This window comes from Condylura cristata, unplaced genomic scaffold (genome assembly GCF_000260355.1).
Source record: "Condylura cristata isolate star-nosed mole 26May11 unplaced genomic scaffold, ConCri1.0 scaffold00053, whole genome shotgun sequence".
Taxonomy (NCBI): domain Eukaryota; kingdom Metazoa; phylum Chordata; class Mammalia; order Eulipotyphla; family Talpidae; genus Condylura; species Condylura cristata.
Genome location: NW_004567154.1, coordinates 645,649 through 671,221, shown reverse-complemented (window position 1 = coordinate 671,221; position 25,573 = coordinate 645,649). Strand labels below are relative to the sequence as shown.

Sequence of the window (25,573 nt, the reverse complement as noted above, 5' to 3'; positions counted from 1 at the left end):
ACGCGATTTCATTTCTACAGGGCCTACCCCTGTCCGTACTCCAAGCTGGTCTTTAACTTCCAAGTGTCAGGCTCTAACGTTTCTTTTAAAATTTTCATTACCTAGATGAAATTTGTGGAATCTATTCTGAGCAACAATACAACAGATGACCACTGCCAGGAATTTGTGAATCAAAAAGGACTCTTGCCTTTGGTTACCATTTTGGGTCTTCCCAATCTGCCCATTGACTTTCCCACATCTGCAGCCTGTCAGGCTGTTGCAGGTGTCTGCAAATCCATATTGGTAAGAAGCATTTGGCCAAATATTTTCATTTCTTTTTAGAAAGCAGTTTTGCTATACAACTGTATACATTACATGTTTTTTTTTTGTTGTTGTTTTTTGTTGTTTTTTTGTTTTTTGTTTTTTGTTTTTTTGTTGTTGTTTTTTTTTTTTACCGTGGTCTCCCCTTCAACTGAGAATTAAATGGAATGTGTGGTTATGCACTACAAGTAATATTTGTGACTAATAAATAGTATGCCACTTAATTTCTTATTGAAAAGTATAAGTGTTCTTTGTTTCCTGGGTTTTGATACATAGTTCTAAGAACCTTATTTGACTTCATTAGAAGGGAAAGTATATCTCTAGGAATATTTTGGGACTGGGTTATATTAGTTTGTCATCCCTTGCATGGTTCAACACATCTGATACTGTTTAGTCCTGGTTTCTTTTTTCCTTTCAGAAGGTTTGATAGTCATGTATTTTGAACATAATTGACCTATAGCCTGTTGTCATATTTTGCCAAAACTATTGCTCCTTTATATTAAGTAATAATACAAGTAAACATAAAATTTACCATCTTAAAATACTTGAGTAGTAGTAAAAGTTACATTATTTAACAACCCTTCTCTGGAACATTTTTCATCTTTCAGAAATTTTATACTCGTTAAACAGCCCTCCGTTCCCCTTTTCCTCATAGTTTCTGTGAGCCATTGTTCTACTCTCTTGTCTCTGTGAACTTGACTGTTCTTTTCGAAGTTCAGTTTATACAGTGTTTGTCTTTTTGTGACTGCTTATTCTGCTTAGTATAATGTCCTCAAAGTGATCCATTGTGTAGCATATGTCAGAACTTCCTTTCTAAGGATGAGTAATACTCCAGTGTATGTATACACTACGGTTTGCTTATTCGTTCACTCATAAACAGATTTTCAGGTTGCTTCCACATCTTGGTTATAAATAATGCTACTATGAATGTGGGTGTGAACATATTTCTTGGACTGTGAGTGTGTTTGTCTGTTAAGAACAATAAAGATCTATGGTTCTGATTCTGTGAATTTGACTTTCTAGTCCATGTGTAAGTTCATACTCAAAAGTCTGGTTTCAGTTATTTTAATTATGGACTGACTCAAAAGTAGGATTGCTGAGTCATATGGTAGTTCTCTTAAAATTTTTGAGGAACCACCATACTATTTTCCATAGTAGCGGCACCATTTCATATTCTGACCAACAGTACACAGGATTGTTATTTTTCTGGGTTTTCATATATATATGTGTGTGTGTGTGTGTGTGTTATTCATATATGTTATTTTTAGATATGTATATATGGTAGTCATCATATATATGTTATTCATATGTGTTATTTTTAGATATGTATATATAGTAGTCATCCTAACGGGCATGACAGTGGATCATGTGGTTATGATTTTTATTTCCCAAATGATTACTAATGTGGAGCATAATTTCACATACTAATTGGTGATATTTATATCTTTGGAGAGCTGTCTAGTCAAGACTGGCCTATTGATTTTTGTTAAGTTTTAGGAGTTCTCTATATGTTAAGGATATTAATTCCTTAGCAGAAACATGACTGAGAAATATGTTCTCCTATCCATGGGTTGCCTTTTCATTATGTTGATATTCTTTATGTGCAAAATTTTTTACAGTGCTATGTGATTTCTTATACATGTTTTACATAGTTTCAGTTTTTGTACATCTGTGATTCATTTTGAAATAAATTTTTATACGGTGTAAAGTAGCCTTTGTTTTGGATGTAAATATGAAGTTTTCCCAGCACTATTTTTGAAAAGACTGTTACTTCCCTATTGCACCCCTATTTTGGCACAAGTGTCAGAAATCATTTGACCAGATATGCCAAGGTTGATTTTGTGTGCTCTCTATGGTAGGCCATTGATCTTGATATTTCTGTCTTTATGCTAGTACCACACTTTTGATTACTGTAGTTTTGTTGTAAGTTTGGAAATCAGGAAGTGAGAGATCTCTTTCAGGATAGTTATATCTATTGGGGGAGGTGGTTCCTTGAAAGGTTGTAGATGAATTTTAAAAGGGATTTTTCTGTTTCTGAAAAAAACATGCCAGTGAGATTTTTATAGGAATTCTTTTAAACCTATGAAGTTCTTTTGTTGGCTGAATTGTGCAGTGTTGAGTAATTTCTGCAAACGATCGGAAATCCAGTTGCTTATCGACTTGGGAATTCCCTAAGATTGTGACTTACCTGCATTTATGTATTGTTTTATTTTGCTTTACCCTTTGCAAATATTTAATTTCTCTCCATAAGAAAGGGAGGAAAGGGCTGCTCCATTTTACCTACCTGTAAAATACTGCGTAAGGATGTGTATTTATTTTAAAAACATAGGGAAGGCACAAAAGTTCTCCTATATTTGAATGCAAAAGCTAGTGCTTTACTGTCAGATTTTTCTTTAGACCTAAAAGGAATTATGAACACCATTGTCTCATAAAAAGAAATTGCTTAGCTGATGCGTATCCTAGAATCATTTCTCTTGTGGGAAGAAACATTTGGAATAATGGTTCAGTTGCATCCTTTGGAGCCTTTCCTAATAGTACTCCCTACTGAGCAAAATTTGGAATTTGGTAGTCTTGCTATAACCATATTCCAGTATGACCATCACAGGTTTTTAAATATGATTTGCTCGCCACATTTGAAAACCTCATTTGAGAAAACAATCTGTTGCTCTAGATGTTGGTGTTGTGATATGTCATACATCTGTTGATATTTTGGCTCTGCCAGGTGAGAGACCATGGCCAGTTCTGAAATTCGTGGGACTTGTCTTCTACCTCTTCCATTGCACTTATTAAAAATGTGATGAATGTGAAGTTCATTTTACATTAATGCATTGATTATTATTGTTTCAGACATTGTCACATGAACCCAAAGTCCTTCAGGAGGGTCTCCTTCAACTGGACTCCATCCTCTCCTCTTTAGAGCCCTTACACCGCCCAATTGAATCACCTGGGGGCTCAGTGTTGTTGAGAGAACTGGCTTGTGCTGGGAATGTTGCTGATGCTACTCTCTCAGCTCAGGCCACACCTCTACTGCATGCACTCACTGCTGCCCATGCCTACATCATGATGTTTGTTCATACTTGCAGAGTTGGACAGGTAAGAAATTGCTTAGGGGTGTACATGTAATATCTACTCTGTTTGTGGGTCACCTAGGGTTTATGCTTCAAGGTACAATCTAGTTTCATTTTTTTTCTTTTTTTATTCCATTAACCTGTTTGACCATATAATTTGTTTCTTAATTTAAACCTCCTTGAGAGTAGTTGCTATAAATAATAGATACTACTAGATCTGTGGTATCCATGCAGGCCATCTGAGATGCATAGTTGTCTTTTTTAGTGAGCCTCAAGTGTCCTTTTTAGTGAGCGCCTCTGACCATACTAATTCCTAATATTTCCACAAATGCATGTGGACCTCATAACAGGATGATGAGAAATTTGAACACAGGACTTATGTCCATGATAATTGACAAACTATTAAAGTATCAAGCAGTCCTCTTGTAGTTCCAGAACATGATTTATCTGTGTGCTCAATCTTTACTACATTTAGCTCTCAAATAATAAATTCTAATGATTCATAGGAGAACATTTTAGTCTCCCTGTTTTATGGTGGTAAACAAAGTATTCTGCATGTCAAAATACGTGAAAAACAGTCATAAGCTACTTAGATAAATTATATAACTAAGCTGAGGAGTTCTGTTTTTATCAAATGAAATAAAATTAAATAATCTACTCAAGGAATTAAATACATATATTTATCAAAGTAATGGAAATAACAAGCCCTTCGCCATCAAACAAAAAAAGTTATAAAGCTTCCAGTGAATCTACAAAGATATGAGAGACAGATTGTAACTATTGTAAGAGAATACCTTGTGAAACAGATCTTAAATATGGATATTGTAGTGTAGACAACTCTGTGAGAATAACAAGAAAAAAGGTAGAATACTGCATTTTTCTGACATAGCAAAAATTTGACTTTGAGAATAATTGTTCAGAGAACATCCCAAAGATTAGCTTCTTGAACTTTTGTTTGCAGAGTGAAATTCGTTCCATCTCCGTAAACCAATGGGGTTCTCAGTTGGGTCTGAGTGTTCTGAGCAAGCTGAGTCAGTTATACTGCTCTCTGGTGTGGGAAAGCACTGTCCTCCTCTCATTGTGTACCCCAAACAGGTAAGAAAATAGTAATCTCTTTTTTTAATTTTATAATTTTATAAAATTTTATATAATTTTATAAAATTTTATATAATTTTATAAAATTTTATATAATTTTATAAAATTTTTTAATTTTATAATTTTTCCCAACAAACAAGGCTTAGTGATCCTAGAGGGTTCCTTTGGGTGAATATGGGGTGGGGAGATGATCACAGTAAAGAGTTCAGAGGCTACCTTCTCTATCTTGGAGAGGTTCATTTAGTTTGCAATTAGAAAATAGAACTACACTGTGTCCTTCTAAATTACAGAGATTTATTGGTCACTGTTCTCGAGGTGGGGCACCTAAAATCTTGCTGCCATTGTGGTTGGGTGTGGGCCATCTTCCAAGTCCTAAGATATTTCATTGTACCCTCACTTGGTTGAAGGAGCCTCTTTTATAAACAGTAGTCCCATTCATAAAGGTTCCTTACCTACTGATGCCATCACATCAGACATTAGAATTTCAACATAGCAGTTTTGAGAGGACATAAACATTTGTTCAGTCTATAGCATTGTCCTTCCTACTTACCAAAAACCTTAGGACTTGCTTAAAAATTTGTTCATCTTGTGAAATCTTTGATCTTGATAGCTCAGTTGTTCTGCCAGCATGGCAGGTGTTCAAAATTTGGTCTTGTTGCTAGCCAGATTTTAGAGGTGAGTTGGAAACTTTTTATTGAGTGCTATTTAGAAAGAACATAGCTGAGGAATTTTATCATTGCAAATGTTTTATTTACTTAATTTACCTACAATAGAAGAACAAACAAATTAGAAATTGAGCACAACATAAGAGATGAGATCTCAAGGTGCACTGTTTCTCTTATTGCAGCCTACCTTCTGGATGTGAATTTGGCCAGGCCGACATGCAGAAACTGGTTCCAAAGGATGAGAAGGCAGGTACGACCCAGGGCGGAAAAAGATCAGGTAACTCTTAAGAAACTAAAATCTTAGTCATTAATTCTCTAAAGTTCTGTCTCCATGTCTTCAGAGGCCTGTTGTGAAAAATTTAGTTGGCTCTATAGTGAATAGTCCTCAGTTTTTTTTTTTTTTCTTTCATTGGTTTTTATTATTACTTTCGTTCAGGTAACATTGGTTTATACAAAAACACCCTTAGTCCTCTACCATAGACCATTGTACTGCCTCTCCACTTTGTTTTCTTCCCCTTCCTCTCTCCCCTCTGGTAGCCTCAGTTCTATAGTCAGATTCTAGATTTGTTGTTTTTTTGGCTTTATTTCACCCTTGATTTTTGTTTTTCTCTGTTGCATGTCTAAGCAACACCATGCATAATCTGCTCTAGGACCAAATAGCAAGGGTTGTCACAAATGGCGAGAGTCTGACTTTTTTTTAGCTGGGTAGTAGTCTATTCGTAGTAGTAGTAGTAGTAGTAGAAGTAGTAGTATTTATCATCATTACCATCGTAATTATTATTATCATTATTTTAAAGATTTATTTATTTATTTGTGCATATAAGGGATGGGGGAGTGGCTGGAGAGGATTCACCAGTGACAGAGTGGGAAGCAGAACAGGCAGATCTACTGAAATACACTGCTGAGGGGAGCAGCGGGTAAGATAGGAGAGGTCTGCTACACCATGTGGGTCACCTCTCTGGCTGGCGACTGAACTTGTGCTGCAGTAGCCGTGGGTAGCTCCACAGTGCTGCGTCATTATTAACCCCTTGCAGCACCAGGGAGGCCCCTGGGTAATATTCTTGATCCAGTGTTTTTAGACACCTAAGTTCCATGGCTTGGCTATTGCACATAGTGTTGCAGTGAACATAGGAGTGCATATATCCCTCCAAATTTGTGGCTTTGATTTTTAATTATTTAAAAATTAAGCTAACTTTAGGCCTTTTCTCTGAAATATATGTGCACACAATGGCAAGAATTAGGAAATGCAGTACAAAGAAGAATCATCTCTCTCTATATATTTTTTACAGGTTGATTTATTTATGCTTATAGAACTGGAATACAGGCCAGAGGTGTGGTGGGTGAGAACAGGAAAACTGACAAAGTACACTGCTGAGGGGAGCGGCGGGCAGGTCAGAAGAGGTCTGCTATGCCATGTGGGTCAGCTCCCTGGCCAGGGATCGAACTGGTACTTCAAAGGCTTTGGATAGTTTCATAATGCAGTGCTTTAACCCGTTGAGCCACCAGGGAGAGCCCATACCTATATATATTTTTAAAGATAAATTTGTTTATGTATACAGAAATTGAGTACAGGCCAGAGGTGCAGGGGCAGTGAGATTCACCAGAGACAGAGTGGGGAGCAAAACAGGCAGATCAATGAAGTACACTGCTGAGGGAAACAGCAGCTGGGTCTGCAGAGGTCTGCCACGCCATGTGGGTCACCTCTGGTGGGGGTTGGGGGGATCAAGCTCATGCTGAAGTGGTTGTGGCTAGCTTCATAGTGTGCTGCGCTTTAACCCATTGCGTCACCAGCGAGGGCTCAGAATCACCTATATTTTGTACTACTTCAGATGATATTTTGAAAGTTATCTGCCTAATCTTTTCCCCTAATGATACATTTTATTGATATAGTTGTGATTATCTTAGCTAGGTATCTCCAATCTCTTTTCATTTATTAACCATTCCATGTTAACATTTCTAATTTACTATTTGTACTAGACTTTTGGTAGTAGCATAATGTATATACATAGATGTTGATTTATAATGAGCTTTAGCAGTGGTCCTAAAAATTTAATATTTAGGTGTTGATTTGTAATGCTGTATATATGTAATGGTATAAACCAATAAAAAATTAATTACAATAATGTAAAAAAATGGACATTTTTGTGGTTTTATGCAAATTTAAGATTCCTAGGAATTAACTGTATTGAAGGGTATGTTGGGATTCTGATTTTTAAGTGCTGTTTTTGGAGACTCAGCTTTGTAGGTTTAAAGTTAAAAAGGTAAATGTTTAAAGTATCTTTAGAACCACACTGTCCAGTGTGATAGTTACAAGGCATTAGCAACTGTTGAATACTTGTAACTAGTACAACTAAATAATGGCATTTTCAGTTATAATCTATTTAAATGTAACAGCAATTACTCTGAATTTTTGGAAGATTTTTAACTATGTTTGGAGCAGCATACATCATTTATATTATTGAATACTTAATGTCTAAATTGAGATGTGCTGTAAGTATAAACGGTGCCTTTTTAATAGTATAAAATTGAGATTTTATATTGTACTAAAATAACATTTTACAATTTAAGTAAACAGCATAGTAATACATGTTGGCTACTGGAAAATTTTAAATTATATATGTGACATATTTCTACTGGATAGGGTTTTTTAGAAAATAGTTTTGTTTTTGTTTTTGTTTTTTAAGAGAATAGCTGTTACATTGAAGTTAAAGTTCCAAATTACAATACGCAGTTTTCTAACTCTTAATACAACAAAGCTAAAGAATATTTAAAACAAATTTTGTACAAAGCTTTTTTCTCTCTGCATCAGGGAGAAAAGTATTGTTCTGATGTTGCTAAAAACAAGAGAAACTGACAATGACTTTTTGTGTAGTTTTTCCAAAAATTAAAAAGAAACTTGATGATTTATCTTACAAGGTTTGCTAAAGCTCACAACCTGCCATCCCAAAGAGACACAGCTGACATTTATATTCAGAAGTCTTTTTTAAAATTTTTATTGAGTTGATAATTTGGCATCTGTATTTACTACATTTTTTAACATCAAAACGCTTGTTCTCAACTTCCACATACAGTTGACCACTTTTTCCTTATTTATCCTCCCCCTCCCCCCCATTCTGGTAACCACAGTTTTGGTCTTTAGTCTTTTAAGAGTTTGGTTTTTGTTTTGTTTGTTTGTTTACATATGCAAATAAAATCATACAGTGTTGTCTTTCTCTGACTCACTTCACTTAGCATAATGTGTATCCTCATGATCCATCCATGCTATCACAAATGGCAAGACTTCATTTTTATTTTTTATAGCCATAGTTTATCACATCCATCTGGCATTTTGGTGGTCACATTAATATAAAGTGCTGGGAAATAGAGTTCTCCACTGATCCATAGATTTGTGGTGCCCAATTTGAGCTCATTAACAAGCTATAAACTCCTTTTTTTATTTTCCTAAATCATTGTTCATTTTTGTATATTAGTTGACTTCTCCACTCAAGTGTAGTCACCATAGTTCTCTTGCAACCATAGATCACCCATGAAACATCACCATATTCCTTTGTGTTCTTCTCTCCCCTGGTTTGACTCCTGTTCCCTTGCTGTATGCCTCAGTTCAATGGTCACAAGCTAAAATTGTAATAGGTCATGCACTTTAACACCATGGGGACACCATACACATTTGTACTCTATGTGAGTGGGTCATCTAACAACCAATAGTCTTCTAAGGGAGCCCTCAGATAAGCCTATTCAGATTCTCTACTTAAAAGTGCTCCAAGGAGAGAAGCATATCAGTACTGGGGGGAGGAGTGCCTGTTTTTTCCTTTTCAGTTTTAGGAAACCGTGGATATGTCTTAAAGAATAACAGCATCATAGGTATCTCTTGGGACTTTACAGAGCAAGGAACCAGGTCACTGTTAGTTCATTATGGTCTTACTACTCCCCTCTGATGTCTATAGATGGGGAACAGGATGGGACAGCTGGGAGTATGGATGCTTCTACCCAGGGCTTGTTGGAAGGCATTGGGCTAGATGGTGACACGTTGGCTCCCATGGAGACAGATGAACCTACTGCTTCAGACTCTAAGGGCAAATCTAAAATCACACCTGCCATGGCTGCTAGAATCAAGCAAATCAAGCCTTTATTGTCAGGTGAGTAATTCTCTTCTTTCTCTATTCCCTTTTCTCTCTTTCAGAGCTGTAACAAATCCTCAAACATGTTGAGTTGATAAAACTTCTCTAAAGGAAATTATAAATTTTAGTAATGCATTTTTAGATACGATTTATTGAGTGCCTACTATGTGACAGAGTCTGCCAAGAGATAAGAGATTTGCTTCCTAAAAGCCACATCTGTCCCTCCGTCTTTAATTCCTTCACTCCTACCCACTCTTAAGCTACTACAAATAAATGGCTTTTCCCATGTTGTTCCACTGATACATCTCACCCAAGATCCCTATGATCTCCTTGTTTCTAAGTCCAATGGATACTTTTCATTCCCCTTCTCACTTGTCTGCATTATATCAGTTGACTCACCACTTCTAAAAATACTCACAGGTGGGGGCTTTGTTGTATTAAGCTTTCCTGTTATTCTGTTACTATCTGGCTACTCTGCCCTGAGTCCTCTTTATCTGTCTTAAAAACAGTGGCATGGTTGGTGTTTTAATATAGTCAGTTTGGCAGCTTTGTGGAGACTTTATTGTTATGATTTCTTCTTCAGTGTAGTCCCCATAGTTCTGCCACCATATTATTTGTGAACCATCGCCATTATCCCTTTGTGTTTTTCCCTCCCCTTTGTGATCCCCCCCACCTTGCTGTATGTCTCAGATCTGTCATCAGCTTGCTTGTTTTGACTTTTTCTTGACCTTTTGTTTGGTGTCTCCACACTCTGCATATATGTGAAACTATTCAACATTTCTCTTTTTCCTTCTGATGTATTTCAGCTATGATAGTTCCTTCCAGCTTCATCCATGCTGCCACAAATGACATATGAGTTTGTCTTTTTTATTGCTGGGTAATATTCCATTGTTTATTCTAGAATTTGAGTTTGAAAGTACTGCCACGAACTCCAAAATTGAAAGAAATTAATGAAGATGCTCATGCTTCCCTCATTTTTCTTTGTTACCCTTCTGGGACTACTGTGATCTTGGAAGGGTCTTTTGTTTTTATGTGCTTACCAGCCTTTTGTTTTCCTCTCGTCCTTTTTGACTATCCCTCAGTCATGTTGCTGTCTTTTCACTGGAAAGCAGTAGTAGAAAAATGCAAACTTCATGTCTGTATGCATTGGATTTCAGAAATGGGGAGCATATCTAAGCTCCAGGCAGGCAGTGCAGGTATCTGTAACCTATTCCCTAACTGTACTTAGGAAATCCTAATTTGGTTATCTTAGAAAGAAAGGCCTTTTCTTTTCTTCTTATACTGTATAACTCAGAGATTACTAAATTTTCACAATGGGTTCATAGGTGCATGTACTTAAGAGGTTTACTTTGATTCAGACCTAGCCTTATTTATCTAGACCTAGTAGTCCCTGGATCATAATGAAATGTTTATTTTAAAGATGTGTGGCAGCACTTTAATTTATAATTTTAAGTGCAATGAGTATTCATTGTAGAAACACAAAGGTACAAGGAAAACTGGTAAAAAGGCCTAAGTATATGTTTATACGTATTTTCCCTTTTTCTTTTACGTGTTTAGGGATCTGCATTTTTTATTCAATGATACGCCAAAAAGCTTCTTAGAATTATAAAACACTGAAATGTTTGTAAATACTTGATCTTTTAAGACAACCTATTTTTAAATTACTCTAAGCACTTTTTTTTTTAAAGATTTATTTATTCATATAGAGCTGGGGTACAGGCCAGAGATGCGGAGGGTGAGAGGATTCACCAGAGACAGAGAGGGGAGCAGAACAGGCAGATCGAGGAAATACAATGCTGAGGGGAGCAGCCGGGCGGGTCAGGAGGGATCTGCCTCGTCATGTAGATCTCCTCTGGGACAGGCGGGAATCAAAGTGATGCAGAAGTGGCTTAAGCTTCTTAGTGCTGTGCTTTAACCCGCTGCTCCACCAGGGAGGGCCCTGCTCTAAGCATTTTAAGTCACTCTATAGTCCATTAAAAGTATGTATCATTTACTTTAATTCATAATCTTTTATTGCTTTTTTACAAAGGTGGCTTCGATTTATCCCTTCTCTAATAGTACGTAGATGTTTATCTTGTTTGTCTTTCACATTTGTACGTAACATACTTCTGTCTCCTTCAAAAGAGGTATTTCCTCCTGTGGAATTTCCTTTTTTAGATTATTATAAAGATAATTCCAAGTGTTTCCTAGGTGTTGTGTGGGGTAAGTGATCAGTCATAAAAATGGTTTAATGTGTGTCTAACTAAAAGTGTTCTGAGAATACTATACATCCTTATTCTGATTTTTTGTTTTCAGCTTCCTCTAGATTAGGTCGAGCACTTGCTGAGCTCTTTGGGCTCCTTGTTAAACTTTGTGTGGGGTCTCCTGTCCGCCAGAGAAGAAGCCATCATGCTGCCAGTACAACCACAGCACCAACACCAGCTGCTCGGTCAACAGCCTCAGCCCTCACTAAGCTCCTCACAAAGGGTTTATCTTGGCAGCCTCCACCATACACACCTACTCCTCGCTTCAGGTGAGGTTCTGCTTGAGATTCAGGGACTAGAAAATTCTTGTAAATAAATTAAATTGGTTCCTACTCTAAAGTGGTGAGTGAGCCACTAAATGAGAAGACTTGAGGGTTCTTTGCTTACTTAACTGTATACCCCAAATAAAGTTTAAGGTGCTTGTTTTGGTTTTATCATCTAGAATACAAATATTTTTAAAGCATTTATAATCAAAACAGCTTTTCTTATTGACCTTGTATTTTTTAGTAGGAAGGAAACATCTTTTTTCCCCCTTAGATGTTTTAATAATCAAACTAGATGTCCACATGCCTTCTAGTAGACTTGTCAGTCACTTCAGAACAGTTGGCTTCTACATAAATTTCCCATTCTGTGTCTGCCTCATAGAAGGTTAAATTTTGCTTTTTTCCATCTTTCAGGCTGACATTCTTCATCTGTTCAGTTGGTTTTACATCCCCAATGCTGTTTGATGAGAGGAAGTATCCCTACCATCTCATGCTACAGAAATTTCTCTGCTCTGGAGGACACAATGCTCTCTTTGAGTAAGGATCAAATTGCTTCATAGAGAAGGATTTCTTGGAGTTTGGTATTTTTTGTTTGCTAAGTATCCTAGGACAGGGGGATGCACAGAGATAGCTGTTGATTGTACTTACTGTTTTATGTTCTGGGAATTTGCCATATTGTCTATATGTTTAGGGGCTGGGATTCAGCCTCCTCTAGAGCTGAATTGTAAGGGCTTGTAAGGGTCTTTGCTTTTCTTCATTTGCTCAGTACATAATTTTCCACTACAGTTGTCTTTTTCTGCTGCCTCTCTAGATATGATAATTTTTTAAGAAATTCAGCGCTGAATTTTTCCTAAGTTTTTTGTTTTAACTTTCTTAAAAGAATTATTTCTTTATGCATACAAAAGCTGGGGGTTAAGCCAGAGGTTTGGGGGTTGAAAGGATTCACCAGAGGGAACAGGTAGATTTACTGAAATACACTCGTGAGAGTATCAGCGGGCAAGAGAGGAGAGGTCTGCTTTGCCATGTAGGTGAGCTCACTGGTTGAGGATAGAACTTGTACTGCAGTGGCTGGCAATAGCTTGATAGCGCTACCCTTAGCCCCTGCACCACCAGGGAGGCCCCTGTTTTGACTTTTAAAAGTAAAGCTGGAAGTTGTAATACTTTTGTAGCATATTCATATAGCAAATCATTACATTGTATACCTTAAACTTAAATATGTTCTGTGTCTATAATATCTCAAAGCAGAAATTAAAAGAAATACAAAAAAGGTAATGCTAATAAATGTCAAGCAGAATAGAAGCCATGATGCCAAGGAGGGACATTAATGCCATTGTAAAGGCTAGGAATTTTTTCTATTTACTTTCATCACCACTGCATCTAAAATACTGATATCTTTCTACAAACTGTCTCTTATCTCAATGTAGAACTTTTAATTGGGCTCTATCCATGGGAGGCAAAGTTCCTGTTGCTGAAGGATTAGAACATTCAGACTTACCTGATGGCACAGGAGAATTCCTAGATGCCTGGCTAATGCTCGTGGAGAAGATGGTGAATCCCACCACGGTGCTTGAATCTCCGCATTCACTGCCTGCTAAATTGCCTGGAGGTGTCCAGAACTTTCCACAATTCAGTGCCCTTCGCTTCCTTGTAGTAACTCAGAAAGTGAGTATTCAGCATTCAAAAATCAAGAGGAATTTCTTATGCTAACTAGGTGATTCTCCCTTACTTTGTTCTTCTTAATGAAAAAATTGTTGGAGAACCATTGGATCCTACTTCCCAGATAGATATGCTTTAAAGAAGAGGCTAGAAAGCATTTGAAATGTTCCTTGGCACATTTGGTGCCAAGTTGGGTTAAATATATTGTTGTGCTTCTATTTAAGCCCTGCCCAGTATTGACTTTATTTTTTTGTGGTAGGCATTAATTATGAACATGTCCTTGACATTTTCTTTCTGGGGCTTTAAATTGAAAGAAAAGACCTTATACAGTATTTTAAATGATTTATAGGCAGCCTTTACTTGCATCAAGAACCTGTGGAACAGGAAACCTCTGAAGGTGTATGGCGGGCGAATGGCTGAATCCATGCTGGCCATCCTATGCCACATCCTCCGAGGAGAACCTGTGATACGAGAGAGACTAAGCAAAGAGAAGGAGGGCTCTCGAGGAGAAGAGGATACAGGGCAGGAGGAAGGTGGCTCCCGCCGAGAACCTCAAGTCAACCAGCAACAACTGCAACAGGTAGAGTACTGACCTCACATTTCAGCACCCAGACTTTACCCTCAATGGAGTAAAATCCTTGTGGGTTTTCCAAGCTCACGTGTTAGTCAGGAGTTGGGCTTAAATTTCCTCCCTCTCTGTGTTTTCGCTTTTCTATGAAGAAAGCTGCAGTATAGACCCAGTGCTCCTAATAAAAGGTTTGTGTGTTCCCAAGCATGTTGTTCAGTGTCGGAATTCTTTTACAGCACTCTCAGCTTGTTACTGCCATGTTCTTTGGAAGCAAACCTGTACTCTGCTGTGTTCTCATTAATTGTAACTAGAAGGGATGTTGTTGCCCTTATTAATTCTCTTACTAGAGCTTTCTGAAACCTTACTGTTTTTCTCATTTAAAAATAAATATATAAACCACAATTTGAAAAGGCTAAAAGCAGGGAGAAACACAAAGGGCATTTAAATATATTCATTCCCTCTAGAATTTTGTGTGTATGTTTTTGTGTTTGTGTGCATGCCACATACTTTATTATAACAGTAATGCTCATTTTAGGAAACTTTGGAAATAACAGCAGAGTATTTTTTTAAGGCATTCGTACTGTCAACGCGCAAGATAGTTACTGTGTTCTCTTTCATCACTTACTCTTATGCCAGGTTTTTAATATTTAACATACTGTTTGTAGAATTGTATTGCTGTCATTAAGAAAATTGCTTTATTTCTTAATCATTCTTTTATTGTTTGATGTTGTAAAGCTGTGGAGTGTATCTCTTTCTATCCATGTCATGATTTTTATCTAGTGGTAGAAATCCCAAGTCAGCTTTTCAGGCTCTATTCTGTTGTCACTTTGTTTTCCAGAAAAGTGGACCCAATTTTTGCTTCTATGTGTGAATCTTAATCTTTGAATTAGAATGTCCTTGTTACTGAGACCATCTAGCCCCATTTTCTTAGAGGATAGAATTGAGAATCACCTTGTCTTCTGCCTCAATGTGTAGCTCATGTTTGAAAGCTTATGGAAGCACCAAGCAGAAAGGATCATTTGTGTCACCTAACTGCCTTAGGTTATAAACGATCTCAGTTCCTGTGAGGCTAGCTAGAAAAAAATCTCATTTCCATCTTCAAAGAGTTCCTGTCTTTTTCTCTTTTACTGTGGTTCTGAGATCCTGCATTCTTTTCGTAGCTCATGGACATGGGCTTCACAAGGGAACATGCCATGGAGGCCCTGTTGAACACCAGCACCATGGAGCAGGCCACAGAGTACCTTCTAACCCACCCTCCTCCAATCATGGGAGGAGTAGTTCGGGTGAGTTGGCTCAGGAGCTCTATGCTTGCAGGGCATTATTTGGTTGCTGATAATGCTTTTCTTCTCTTGTGCTTCTGTCACTTGTTTTGCCTTTTGTAAACTACTCATTTTCAGATTTCTCCATGTGTATTCTCTTTTCATGGTGATTCTCATAGCTCTGGATTATAAATGGAACAGATGCTTCCTATCTCCCAGCCATGCAAATTACTGGATTTTGCAGAAGACCTCTTTAAATTGTACAGTTAGATAGCAATAGAAGAGATTTTGTTTTCTGAGATGCAGAATATGTGGTCACATTGATGTCCTCTTCCTATACTTATTTCATTGTGATTTTTTTCCCTCTCTGTTCTTTAGTAACCAGGTAAACCTAGTTGGCTTTGACTCTAGAGAATAGCATTTGGGGCCCATTCTCTTCTTCTCTAAAACTTGAGCACAAGATGTCTGGTTCCTTGTGAGTCGGGGTATGTGTAGTTGCTGGATTTTCTGTTGTTGCTCTGTAGGATCTGAGTATGTCTGAAGAGGACCAGATGATGAGAGCAATTGCCATGTCTCTGGGACAGGATATCCCAATGGATCAAAGGGCAGAGTCACCAGAGGTAATTAGGAAATGGGGTATCCGGAAGGATCTGATGCATTGATCTTAGTATTTATGAACATTCTGCAAAGTATTGGTGGAATTAAAGTCTAAAGAAAGTCATGGTGTAGTACTCATTGATCCCAACCTGATGTATGTTGTGTTGACCTGAAACTTAAAGTGAGGCAGATGAACCATTAATCTTTTTTGTCAGGTAAAAGACCCAAAGTATACTTGGTAGTTCCTGTTAAGTCAGACTTGACTGTCTATTCCTAGGTAGCTTCAGCTTAGTATACTGGCAGAGAATACAGGACAATGTCAACAGATGATTTGATTTTGTGGGAGGTGATACAGAAATGCTGCAAATAAATTGATGGTGCTTTGGGGAATGGCGGTTTCTTCCCCACTGCTTTCCCTGTCTTGCCTTAGCCTTTGTGGCTGCCTTCAGAGTAATTGCTACACCTTGATGAATAGATCACCTTTTTGTGGAGAAGGTAGAGGGTGTTTGTATACATTCCTGTGTTTCTTTCCCCTCCCATATACCATCACTCTTCCTTGCTTCCAGGAAGTTGCTTGCCGAAAAGAGGAAGAGGAACGGAAAGCTCGGGAAAAACAAGAAGAGGAAGAGGCTAAGTGTCTAGAGAAGTTCCAAGATGCTGATCCATTGGAGCAAGATGAACTCCACACATTCACAGATACCATGTTGCCAGGCTGCTTCCATCTTCTTGATGAGTTGCCAGATACAGTGTACCGGGTGTGTGATCTGATCATGACAGCAATCAAGCGTAATGGAGCAGACTATCGTGACATGATTCTAAAGCAAGTAGTCAATCAGGTAAGCAAACTCTCAAAGAGCCAGCAGGCAGGAATATGTAAAGTGATATTCCTAACATCTTTCAGAACCTGATTTCTGGGTGGGTATGGGAGAGCCTTTAGTACTTTTGAATTTAGATATTTAGATATAGATTTACTCTCTAAATACATTGTAGCTCTGTTAATGCTTTTCTTGAATATTCCCTGCAAAAGTGAATTAACTATAAAACATGTTTTTGAAAGGAAAAGACAAGTTCTCTTTTCTAGGCATGTCTTAGTCATCTAAAATTTGCCGATTTTATCTTTCTGGTGCCAATGGAGGATAAATGTATCTCTCCACACCAAGAGATAGCCAGTTAACAATTTGATTGTCTCTCCTTTACTGTTTTCGAAATTATTTTCATGTTTTTTAAATCTAGAAATGGGCAAACAAATCAAAAAGTGGTGTATAAAAATAGAGATTTAGTACATGGAAATGTAAAAGGCAAACAGAATAAACCATTTTTCCTCCACAGGAGATGACCATGGTTTAGATACTGTAATCTATATTTAAGAGCTTTAAGAAATGATTATAAGAACCTAAAACCTTAATAGAAAAGCACAGTTAGGGCCCTCCCTGGTGGTGCAATGGGTTAGGACACAGCACTGCAAGCTGGCCACAGTCTCTTCAATGCGAGTTTGATCCCTGGTTCTGGAGGTGACTCATCCACATGGTTCAGCAGACCTCTCCTGTCTCACCCGCCCGCTGCTCCCCGCTGCTGAATCCTCTCACCGCCCCTGCGCCTCTGGCTTGTACCCCAGCTCTGTATGAATAAGTAAATAAGTCTTTAAAAAAGAAAGAAAAGCACAGTTATTCATTACCAAAAATTTAACATGCAAATTGAAGCACAAGATCAGTGTTTCTAGTATTCTGGCACTTTGGGTTTTTTTCTTTTTTTATGATAAATTTGGGCAGATATCATTTAGGCTTATTGTTGTAAATAAGTAGAAAATTTATGGGATTGACTGTAAATACCAGAAATATTTTAAATATTCATTTTAATTCGCTAAGCATTCACGCTTCTAAGATAACCAAAGAAAAAAATCTTAGAAATGGTTCCTTAGTATCGTATACATCATCTTTGAATATAGACATTAAATACTTGTAGATATGTTACTATTTATCCAACCTCAATAAATATCTTGGGGGGACATTGTACAAAATTGAAAATATTTTGACAACCCTCATGCTCTATCTACTTTTACTTGACTTAGCTACTTTTCTGCTTGATTAGGTGTGGGAAGCTGCTGATGTATTGATCAAAGCTGCTCTTCCTCTGACAACAAGTGACACAAAAACAGTGTCAGAGTGGATCAGTCAGATGGCTACCTTGCCTCAGGCCTCGAATTTGGCTACTAGAATCTTGCTTTTAACACTGCTTTTTGAGGTAAGATTGAAATATTTGGTCCTTTGTGATTGATTCAGTCATCAAAAAAATTATGAAACACCTATCATTAAATGACATTGAAGAAGAAATGTAAGGTATGGTTTCTGTATTTCATGTGCCTACGGTTTCTGATAGGCTATCACACATAACTAAGTGCAAAATACAGCATTGCATGTCATGTGAGTGATACAATTTTATCTGAGTGTACCCAAGAGTATACGCATCCTGTTTGGATAGCTTTTTGGAACAAAAGTTAAAGTAAATCTGAAAGGATTAAGGGATAGTATAGTTAAAGGAAGGAAATTTAGAGTGGTAGTTAGGTTGTAGAATGCTGTTTCTCTGAATAAACCAAACTTGCAGGGAAAGACAATGGAGTAGGAATGTGAGATTGGGTAAAGGGCCTGAGGTGATAAATGACTCATTTCCTCAAGCAGATTGTGTAAGGCAAAAAAATAAACCAGGATAGCTTCTTCCAACCAACATTGGAATTGGGAGGTAATGGACATTAACCAATGTTAAGCCTAAACTTAAACCTAAGAGCAATATTGAAAGACAAATCCAATAATATATGTGGTGCTTTCCTTTATGGCAAAAGTAACAATTCTTATTTTTAGCACTTGTGAATAGATGCTTGAAGGAAAAATTGCAAAGCACTCGATACTGAACTCCCAGTAAGTTGAGAAAATCATTTATAAGCCCTTCTTTAAAAGAAAAAAATCAGTTAACAGCCTTGTATTCTAGTCGTTCCTCTCTGCATTTAAACTATTGGGATCAGTGTTCGTGGAGTATTTTGTATTCTTTTCTCTTAGTATTATGATTATGTTCCCATTTGTTATATATTTCATTTTCTAAACAACTGATTTATTTAAGTTATTGCCTGCTGTTGGACTTTTAAATTGCTTGCTAACATAAATAACACTTAGTTACTATAAGAGGAACCGTTATATTGTGTTTAATGATCCCATCTTCCTTCAAATATTCATAAAGGTTCTCTAAGAAGCCTTTCACCTTCAGTAATAGTTAGGACAAAAAGATGACAATCTTTAATAAAATTAATGATGCTATTAACAGTTTCCATATTAAGTACATTCTGTTATGCTGTTGTATTCTATTTTTAATCATCATAATTACCAATAGTCACTACCCTAAAAATGATTATTCCTTTGATACATGAGGAAATGAGGGCTACCGAACTTAAGTAACTCATGTCAGATCATACAGCTGGTATGTAGTAGAAGTACAATTTTAACCAACCAATCCTTTGGCATACACGTCTGTGTCCTCTTACACCATGCTAAACCTTGCTACTGAGTAGAAGTCAGTGTGTATTTTCTTTTCTTTTATTAATCAATTAGGAGTTGAAACTACCTTGTGCTTGGGTCGTTGAATCTAGTGGAATCCTTAATGTCCTAATCAAACTCTTGGAAGTGGTTCAGCCTTGCCTACAGGCCGCCAAAGAACAAAAGGAGGTGCAGACCCCAAAGTGAGTGACCCGCCCCCCCCTTTCTCCTGGTTTCACTTCTCTTCCCCTGGGACATGAGTTCTCAAGCTTGGACCTTAATCACACACTGTTCTGGGACATGAATGGGGTAAATCTTGGGTACCCTCAATGTTTGAAAATTGTGAAATGCCTGATCAGAATAAGCTTCTCGTGTTGTATAGGTTTCTTGCTTGCCCAGAGTAAAACATTTCTCCTTTCTCAGGTGGATCACCCCAGTGTTGCTCCTGATTGATTTCTATGAAAAGACAGCCATCTCCTCAAAAAGGAGAGCCCAAATGACTAAGGTGTGTTATACATCTATACACATATATGTAGTTGGCAGAACTGTTTACCTTCTTGAGGCAAAAAACGACCAAAAGAGGACTTAGGAGAGTGAAGAAATGTGAAGTTTTCTGATCATGTTATAAATTTCTTAAGAGATTTTGATGGATAATTTTGGATCACTAGAATTTGATGGATCACTAGATTCTATGAACTTTACTGAAAGAGGGAAGGTGCTAGTAGGCTTTTTTGTTTGCTGCTTCCACTCCTGACATGTTATAAGCAACATTACTACTACTACAAAACTAGGTTTAGTTTTTAGAAAATTGAGTCTTGTTACACTTATTATATATTTTGATTTCCCTTCTGAACAGGGAGTTAGAATTTTTTTTTTTTATGGACCTACTTGCTAAAGGGCCATTAACTTAACCCTGCAAGTAAGTGTTAAAGGAGTGTGCTATATCTGGAGGAAGAGAGGCTCTTCTGTTAACGTGAAGGACTGGGTGCGTACAATTTCTCTAAAGGCAGGTGCTCCTCATATGAAGATTATATATGCCACATTATCTCAGCACCTATGGAAAAAAGGAAAGCAGATCATAGGATAAAAGGTATAGAGGGTTTTGTGCCCTGTGGGAAAACTCAGGAAATTAAGGGTAAATGTGTGTGAAAACTTCTCTCTTGGTTCTCAGTATAACATTAAATGCCCAGAGTATTTTTTTCCGAGGTTAGCTTTAACATTGAACACTGATAAAATTACTGTTTCTTCTAACAACCAATCTTAAGGGAAATACAAAGAAACTTTGTGCTCTTGTATTTAGTATCTCCAGTCCAACAATAACAACTGGCGCTGGTTTGATGACCGCTCTGGGCGTTGGTGTAGTTACAGTGCAAGCAATAATAGCACTATTGATTCAGCCTGGAAATCTGGAGAGACAAGTGTGCGTTTCACAGCAGGCCGAAGAAGATACACTGTCCAATTCACTACAATGGTGCAGGTATACGATCACTAGATTTTATGAACTTTACTGAGTAAAGAGGGAAGGTGCTGGTATGCTTTTTAGTTTGCTGCTTCCACTCCTGGCATGTGTTATAAGCAACATTACTACTACTACAAAACTGGGTTTAGTTTTCGGAAAATTGAGTCTTGTTACACTTACTATGTAGACCATAGATGGTGTGGCGATTTGATATTGTCTCACCTAGAAGTGATTTAAATATTCATCTACATATTAGTCAGTGTAGTTAGGGATTCTATCTGCTTTATTAGAAAGTTTTCAGTTCACTACAGAACTTTGTATGTGCCACTTGTGGGGATCTTCAGATTTTCTCTCTATAAATAATGAGTGGATAGGTTAAATTGTCAAGGTTCCTTTCTTTTGTAGTCATTTCCCTTGGGATGTCTATCTTCCACCCCTTCTCGTTCTTTATTAGATACAGATATTTGTGTCCATTTGAATTCCTAGGTCAATGAGGAAACAGGGAACCGACGCCCTGTGATGCTGACACTCTTGAGGGTACCACGGTTAAATAAAAATTCTAAAAACAGCAATGGACAGGAACTAGAGAAGACACTGGAAGAAAGCAAAGAAATGGATATCAAACGTAAAGAAACTAAAGGCAATGGTATGGACTTTAAACTTAGTTTTGAGTCTTTCAGGAATTGTAAATAAAGCTAGTGTGCCTTATTACTCTGTCCACATCTTTCATCATGGGTGATTTTTTTTTTTTTATCCATCAGATTGCTTGGTGACTTAAAAGGTACAACAGTCCTCTTTCTTATGTCTTAACTGGTTTTAGAATTATTTGGTATGTTTCTCCTAATAGGTCCCAAGTGCTTAAGGTTACTTATTAGGGAGAGGTGTGGGAAAAATTGTCATGTTAAATTGTCTGAACTCTTGCATTGCTATTTCTAGATACCCCCTTGAGCCTGGAAAATACAAATACTGAAAAGGAGACAAGCCTGGAAGAAACAAAAATTGGGGAGATCCTGATCCAGGGCCTGACTGAGGATATGGTGACTGTTTTAATCCGGGCCTGTGTGAGCATGCTAGGAGTACCTGTGGATCCAGATACTTTGCATGCCACCCTTCGCCTTTGCCTGAGGCTCACCCGAGACCACAAATATGCCATGATGTTTGCAGAGCTAAAGAGTACCCGCATGATCTTGAATTTGACACAGAGTTCGGGCTTCAATGGGTTTACTCCCCTGGTCACCCTTCTATTAAGACACATCATTGAGGACCCTTGTACCCTCCGTCATACCATGGAGAAGGTTAGTCTTTTCGGTATCAGACATTGGTTTTGCTTTAATTTCTTTTTTTTTTAATTATTTATTTATATATACAAGAACTGGGGTATAGGCCAAAGGTGCAGGGGGTGAGAGGATTCACCAGAGACAGAGTGGGGAGCAGAACAGGCAGATATAATGAATTAACACTGCCTAGGGGAGCAGGCGAGACAGGTGAGGTCTGCTGCACCATGTGGGTCATCTCCTGGCCGGGGATCTTGACTGTAGGCTGCAGTGGCTATAGATAGCTTCATAGTGCTGTGCTTAAACCCATTGCACCACCAGGGAGACCCCATATTCTGCTTTATTTCAAGCTTTTGTTCTCCTTGGTTTCTGGACATACAGATTTCTGATACTTCATAGAAAATATAACTAGAGATATAAGCTATATCTTATATTTACTATAGGAATAACGTATAAAGTCGTTTCTGGTAGTCTAAATTTCTCCAAAATACATAAATAAAAGACTGGGATGCCTTTTACAAAATCCATGGCTTAACGATTTTTGCCTTATAGGAGTACTTCTCAGATGTTCACCCTGTAGCCCATTTCCAAACACTGTGTTTTGGGTTTATAAAAAGTTTGTAGTATGCCAGACATTAAGCAAATACCCATTATGCAAATCATAAAACTGAAGCTTACTTATTTTAAGAAACATGAAATGGTGAAAGATGGCAATGTAATTAGAAAAAAACACATAGCATCAACAGGGATGGGAGCCAGGGGCAAATGTCTTAGCAAAGACTTTTCTTCCTTGGTACTTTTCAAAATTCCCTTTCCTCCCTCCTGCTAATTTTTTGTCTATGGTCATATGAATGTTACTGGACATCACTTCAATTTCCTCTCTTAGGATATTGTCCCACATTATAAATCGTGTTGCAACATTCATTTTTGTACCTGTCTTTGTCATTTTTAAGGATTGACTTTCTTAGATATTTATAGAAATTAGATCAGAAGACACGAGTATTTTTCATTTTGCTTGCCAGCAACGTAATAGCACTTTCCACTTCTATGTGTTCATGATTATTCATCTTAGATTCTTCAGATAGTTCTTCTTCATCCAACCTGTTTGATTTCGCCTGACATTGTGCAAAATGAAAAAGTTACAGGCAGCATGTACAGTGAGCCAAGATCGGGAAACAGTCTTAACAGGAAAGAAATGGCTATATATATATATATACAGAATTCTGACTTAAAATACTTTTAATGTTTAAAGCTTAAGCAGCTTCAAAAAATGCTAGGAGAAAACCACAGATTCTAAACTTAAAAGAAATTGCATTTGGGGGGCCCTCCCTGGTGGCGCAGCGGGTTAAAGCACAGCACTGAGAAGCTAAAGCCACTTCCGCATGAGTTCGATCCCCGCCTGCCCCGGAGGTGACCACATGGCGCAGCAGACCTCTCCTGGCCCGCCCGCTGCTCCCTCAGCAGTGTACTTCGTCGATCTGCCTGTTCTGCTCCCCACTCTATTTCTGGTGAATCCTCTCACCCTCCGCATCTCTGGCCTGTACCCCAGTTCTGTATGAATAAATAAAAAATCTTTTTAAAAAAAAAAGAAATTGCATTTGAGAATGTGGGGGTCAAAGGAAGATCAGTGGCACTTTTAACATAAAATTGGCAAAATGTAAATACCTGATAATAATCATTGTAGGTGCCAGTTTAGAGAACCAGGCATACTCTTACTTTTGGTAGGAGTAGAAATTGGTGCAGCCACCTTGGAGAGCATTTTGGTACTGTCAGTTTAAGATAATCCTTTGACCTAGAAATCCTATGGCTAAGTTTTCATTTGATAACTATAGTCAGGTATGCCAAGGTATACATACATGAATGTTAACTGTAGAATTACTTCTAATATCAAGAAACTAGAGAGAGATGTTTGCCAGAAAACAGGGTAAATAAATTATACCACATTCTTTATAGTAAAATTGTATGTCCTGTATTTTTTTAAAAATAAGAATTATAATTGTAATCCAGCAGGCAAGATAATGCAAAGGTTAATGCACTAAGGATCATCATTAATTTAGTAAGAATTGCATTAATTCCAGAAGACATTTATCTTTGTGATCGTAGTTAACAAACAATAGGAACTACAAAGGAGTAATTTCTTTATACTTTCCTGTGTTTTTCATGACTGGTAAGTCATTTTTTTGAGAAGTGCAAAAACATAACATTGTCTCTTATGGTATTAAAGCAAACAATCCATAAAGAGTGTGATATCTCCTGTGGCTATCATTATCTGAGACCTGAGGCTTGGTTTTGAGGAATAAAGAAAATGTTTAATTTTGTTCTTAAATTGTGGATATCAATATTACATGTTTTTAAAATTTGAATTATTTTGTTTAAAATTGGGACAGCATTTTGGGAAGACTGGGACTTTGCATTTAAATGTGGGAGCTATAATCTGGATGGAGCAATGGTCTAGACACATCTAGCAATTTCTATAAAGATCACATACCATCTGATGTAATGATTGATGGTTTTGACATAGGATGAATGAAAGTGGCCATCCAGTATCTTGAGGCAGAGCTTGGTTAGTGTTTTAGCCCCTGATAATTCTTTCTTAAACACAGTTGTATTTTTATGAAGTGGTCTTTAATCAGAAGTGTTTCTCTCTTGTTTTTACTAGGTCGTCCGCTCTGCAGCTACAAGTGGAGCTGGTAGCACTACCTCTGGTGTTGTGTCTGGCAGCCTCGGTTCTCGGGAGATCAACTATATCCTTCGTGTCCTGGGGCCAGCTGCATGCCGAAATCCAGACATTTTCACAGAAGTCGCTAACTGCTGTATTCGCATTGCCCTTCCAGCCCCTCGAGGCTCAGGAACTGGTGAGTTTCCCCCTCTCCTGGCTTTAAGACATTGATATTTATGATCTCATATAACTCCATAGATTTTCTGTGAGGAAATCTATAGCTTGGAAAACCTCCTTAAGTAACATTGGGACATTAACTTCTTATATGGGTCAGATCAGAGGTACTTCAGTAGCTTCTCTGCTCCTTGCCCTGTGGTAACCCCTGCAGAGATACCAAGGACTCATTAACTTTATTCTATGTCTTGAAAGAGTTCATCTTGATGTTGCAAAAAGGATGGCTTATAGATAGTGATAATTGAGAAACAAATGGGTGTGTGACTCACATGATGCGACAAAAAGAACAGTATCATCTGTGCTTTCTTTCCAAAAAAAATGTTTCGCCTATATTTAATTATAAACAAACAAATACAACTTGTAAAACATTCTAATGTGATGAAAAGAAAAAATAAAATGCAAGGATCTCCTAGATTAAAGTAGACCAGAGAGAAAGAATGTTAGAGAACCGTGATGGGATTCTGAATCCGAATAAAGATTTGTAGAAGTTTTAATACTATAACTATTACATTAGAGGATGTAATAGTATCCAGTTAAATTTCTTGGGTGCTGTGGTAGGATTGTGATTATGAGGAAAATACCCTTTGTTTTAGG

At 37.5% G+C, this 25,573-nt stretch overlaps 1 protein-coding gene across 1 annotated transcript in view; it reads left to right on the top strand.

Moving 5' to 3' along the window:
* Positions 1 to 25,573, top strand: part of HUWE1 (HECT, UBA and WWE domain containing 1, E3 ubiquitin protein ligase) — a 140,293-nt gene that overhangs the window by 76,520 nt on the left and 38,200 nt on the right. The window contains exons 28-46 of the mRNA XM_012734291.1: positions 106 to 282; positions 3,148 to 3,393; positions 4,330 to 4,463; positions 5,311 to 5,405; positions 9,073 to 9,264; positions 11,542 to 11,758; positions 12,167 to 12,289; positions 13,177 to 13,414; positions 13,758 to 13,988; positions 15,137 to 15,259; positions 15,760 to 15,855; positions 16,399 to 16,668; positions 17,921 to 18,073; positions 19,429 to 19,556; positions 19,777 to 19,858; positions 20,654 to 20,830; positions 21,299 to 21,458; positions 21,749 to 22,107; positions 24,746 to 24,941. Of these exons, the coding sequence (XP_012589745.1) occupies positions 106 to 282; positions 3,148 to 3,393; positions 4,330 to 4,463; positions 5,311 to 5,405; positions 9,073 to 9,264; positions 11,542 to 11,758; positions 12,167 to 12,289; positions 13,177 to 13,414; positions 13,758 to 13,988; positions 15,137 to 15,259; positions 15,760 to 15,855; positions 16,399 to 16,668; positions 17,921 to 18,073; positions 19,429 to 19,556; positions 19,777 to 19,858; positions 20,654 to 20,830; positions 21,299 to 21,458; positions 21,749 to 22,107; positions 24,746 to 24,941 (3,397 nt within the window). The remainder of the gene's footprint in view (positions 1 to 105; positions 283 to 3,147; positions 3,394 to 4,329; positions 4,464 to 5,310; positions 5,406 to 9,072; positions 9,265 to 11,541; positions 11,759 to 12,166; positions 12,290 to 13,176; positions 13,415 to 13,757; positions 13,989 to 15,136; positions 15,260 to 15,759; positions 15,856 to 16,398; positions 16,669 to 17,920; positions 18,074 to 19,428; positions 19,557 to 19,776; positions 19,859 to 20,653; positions 20,831 to 21,298; positions 21,459 to 21,748; positions 22,108 to 24,745; positions 24,942 to 25,573) is intronic.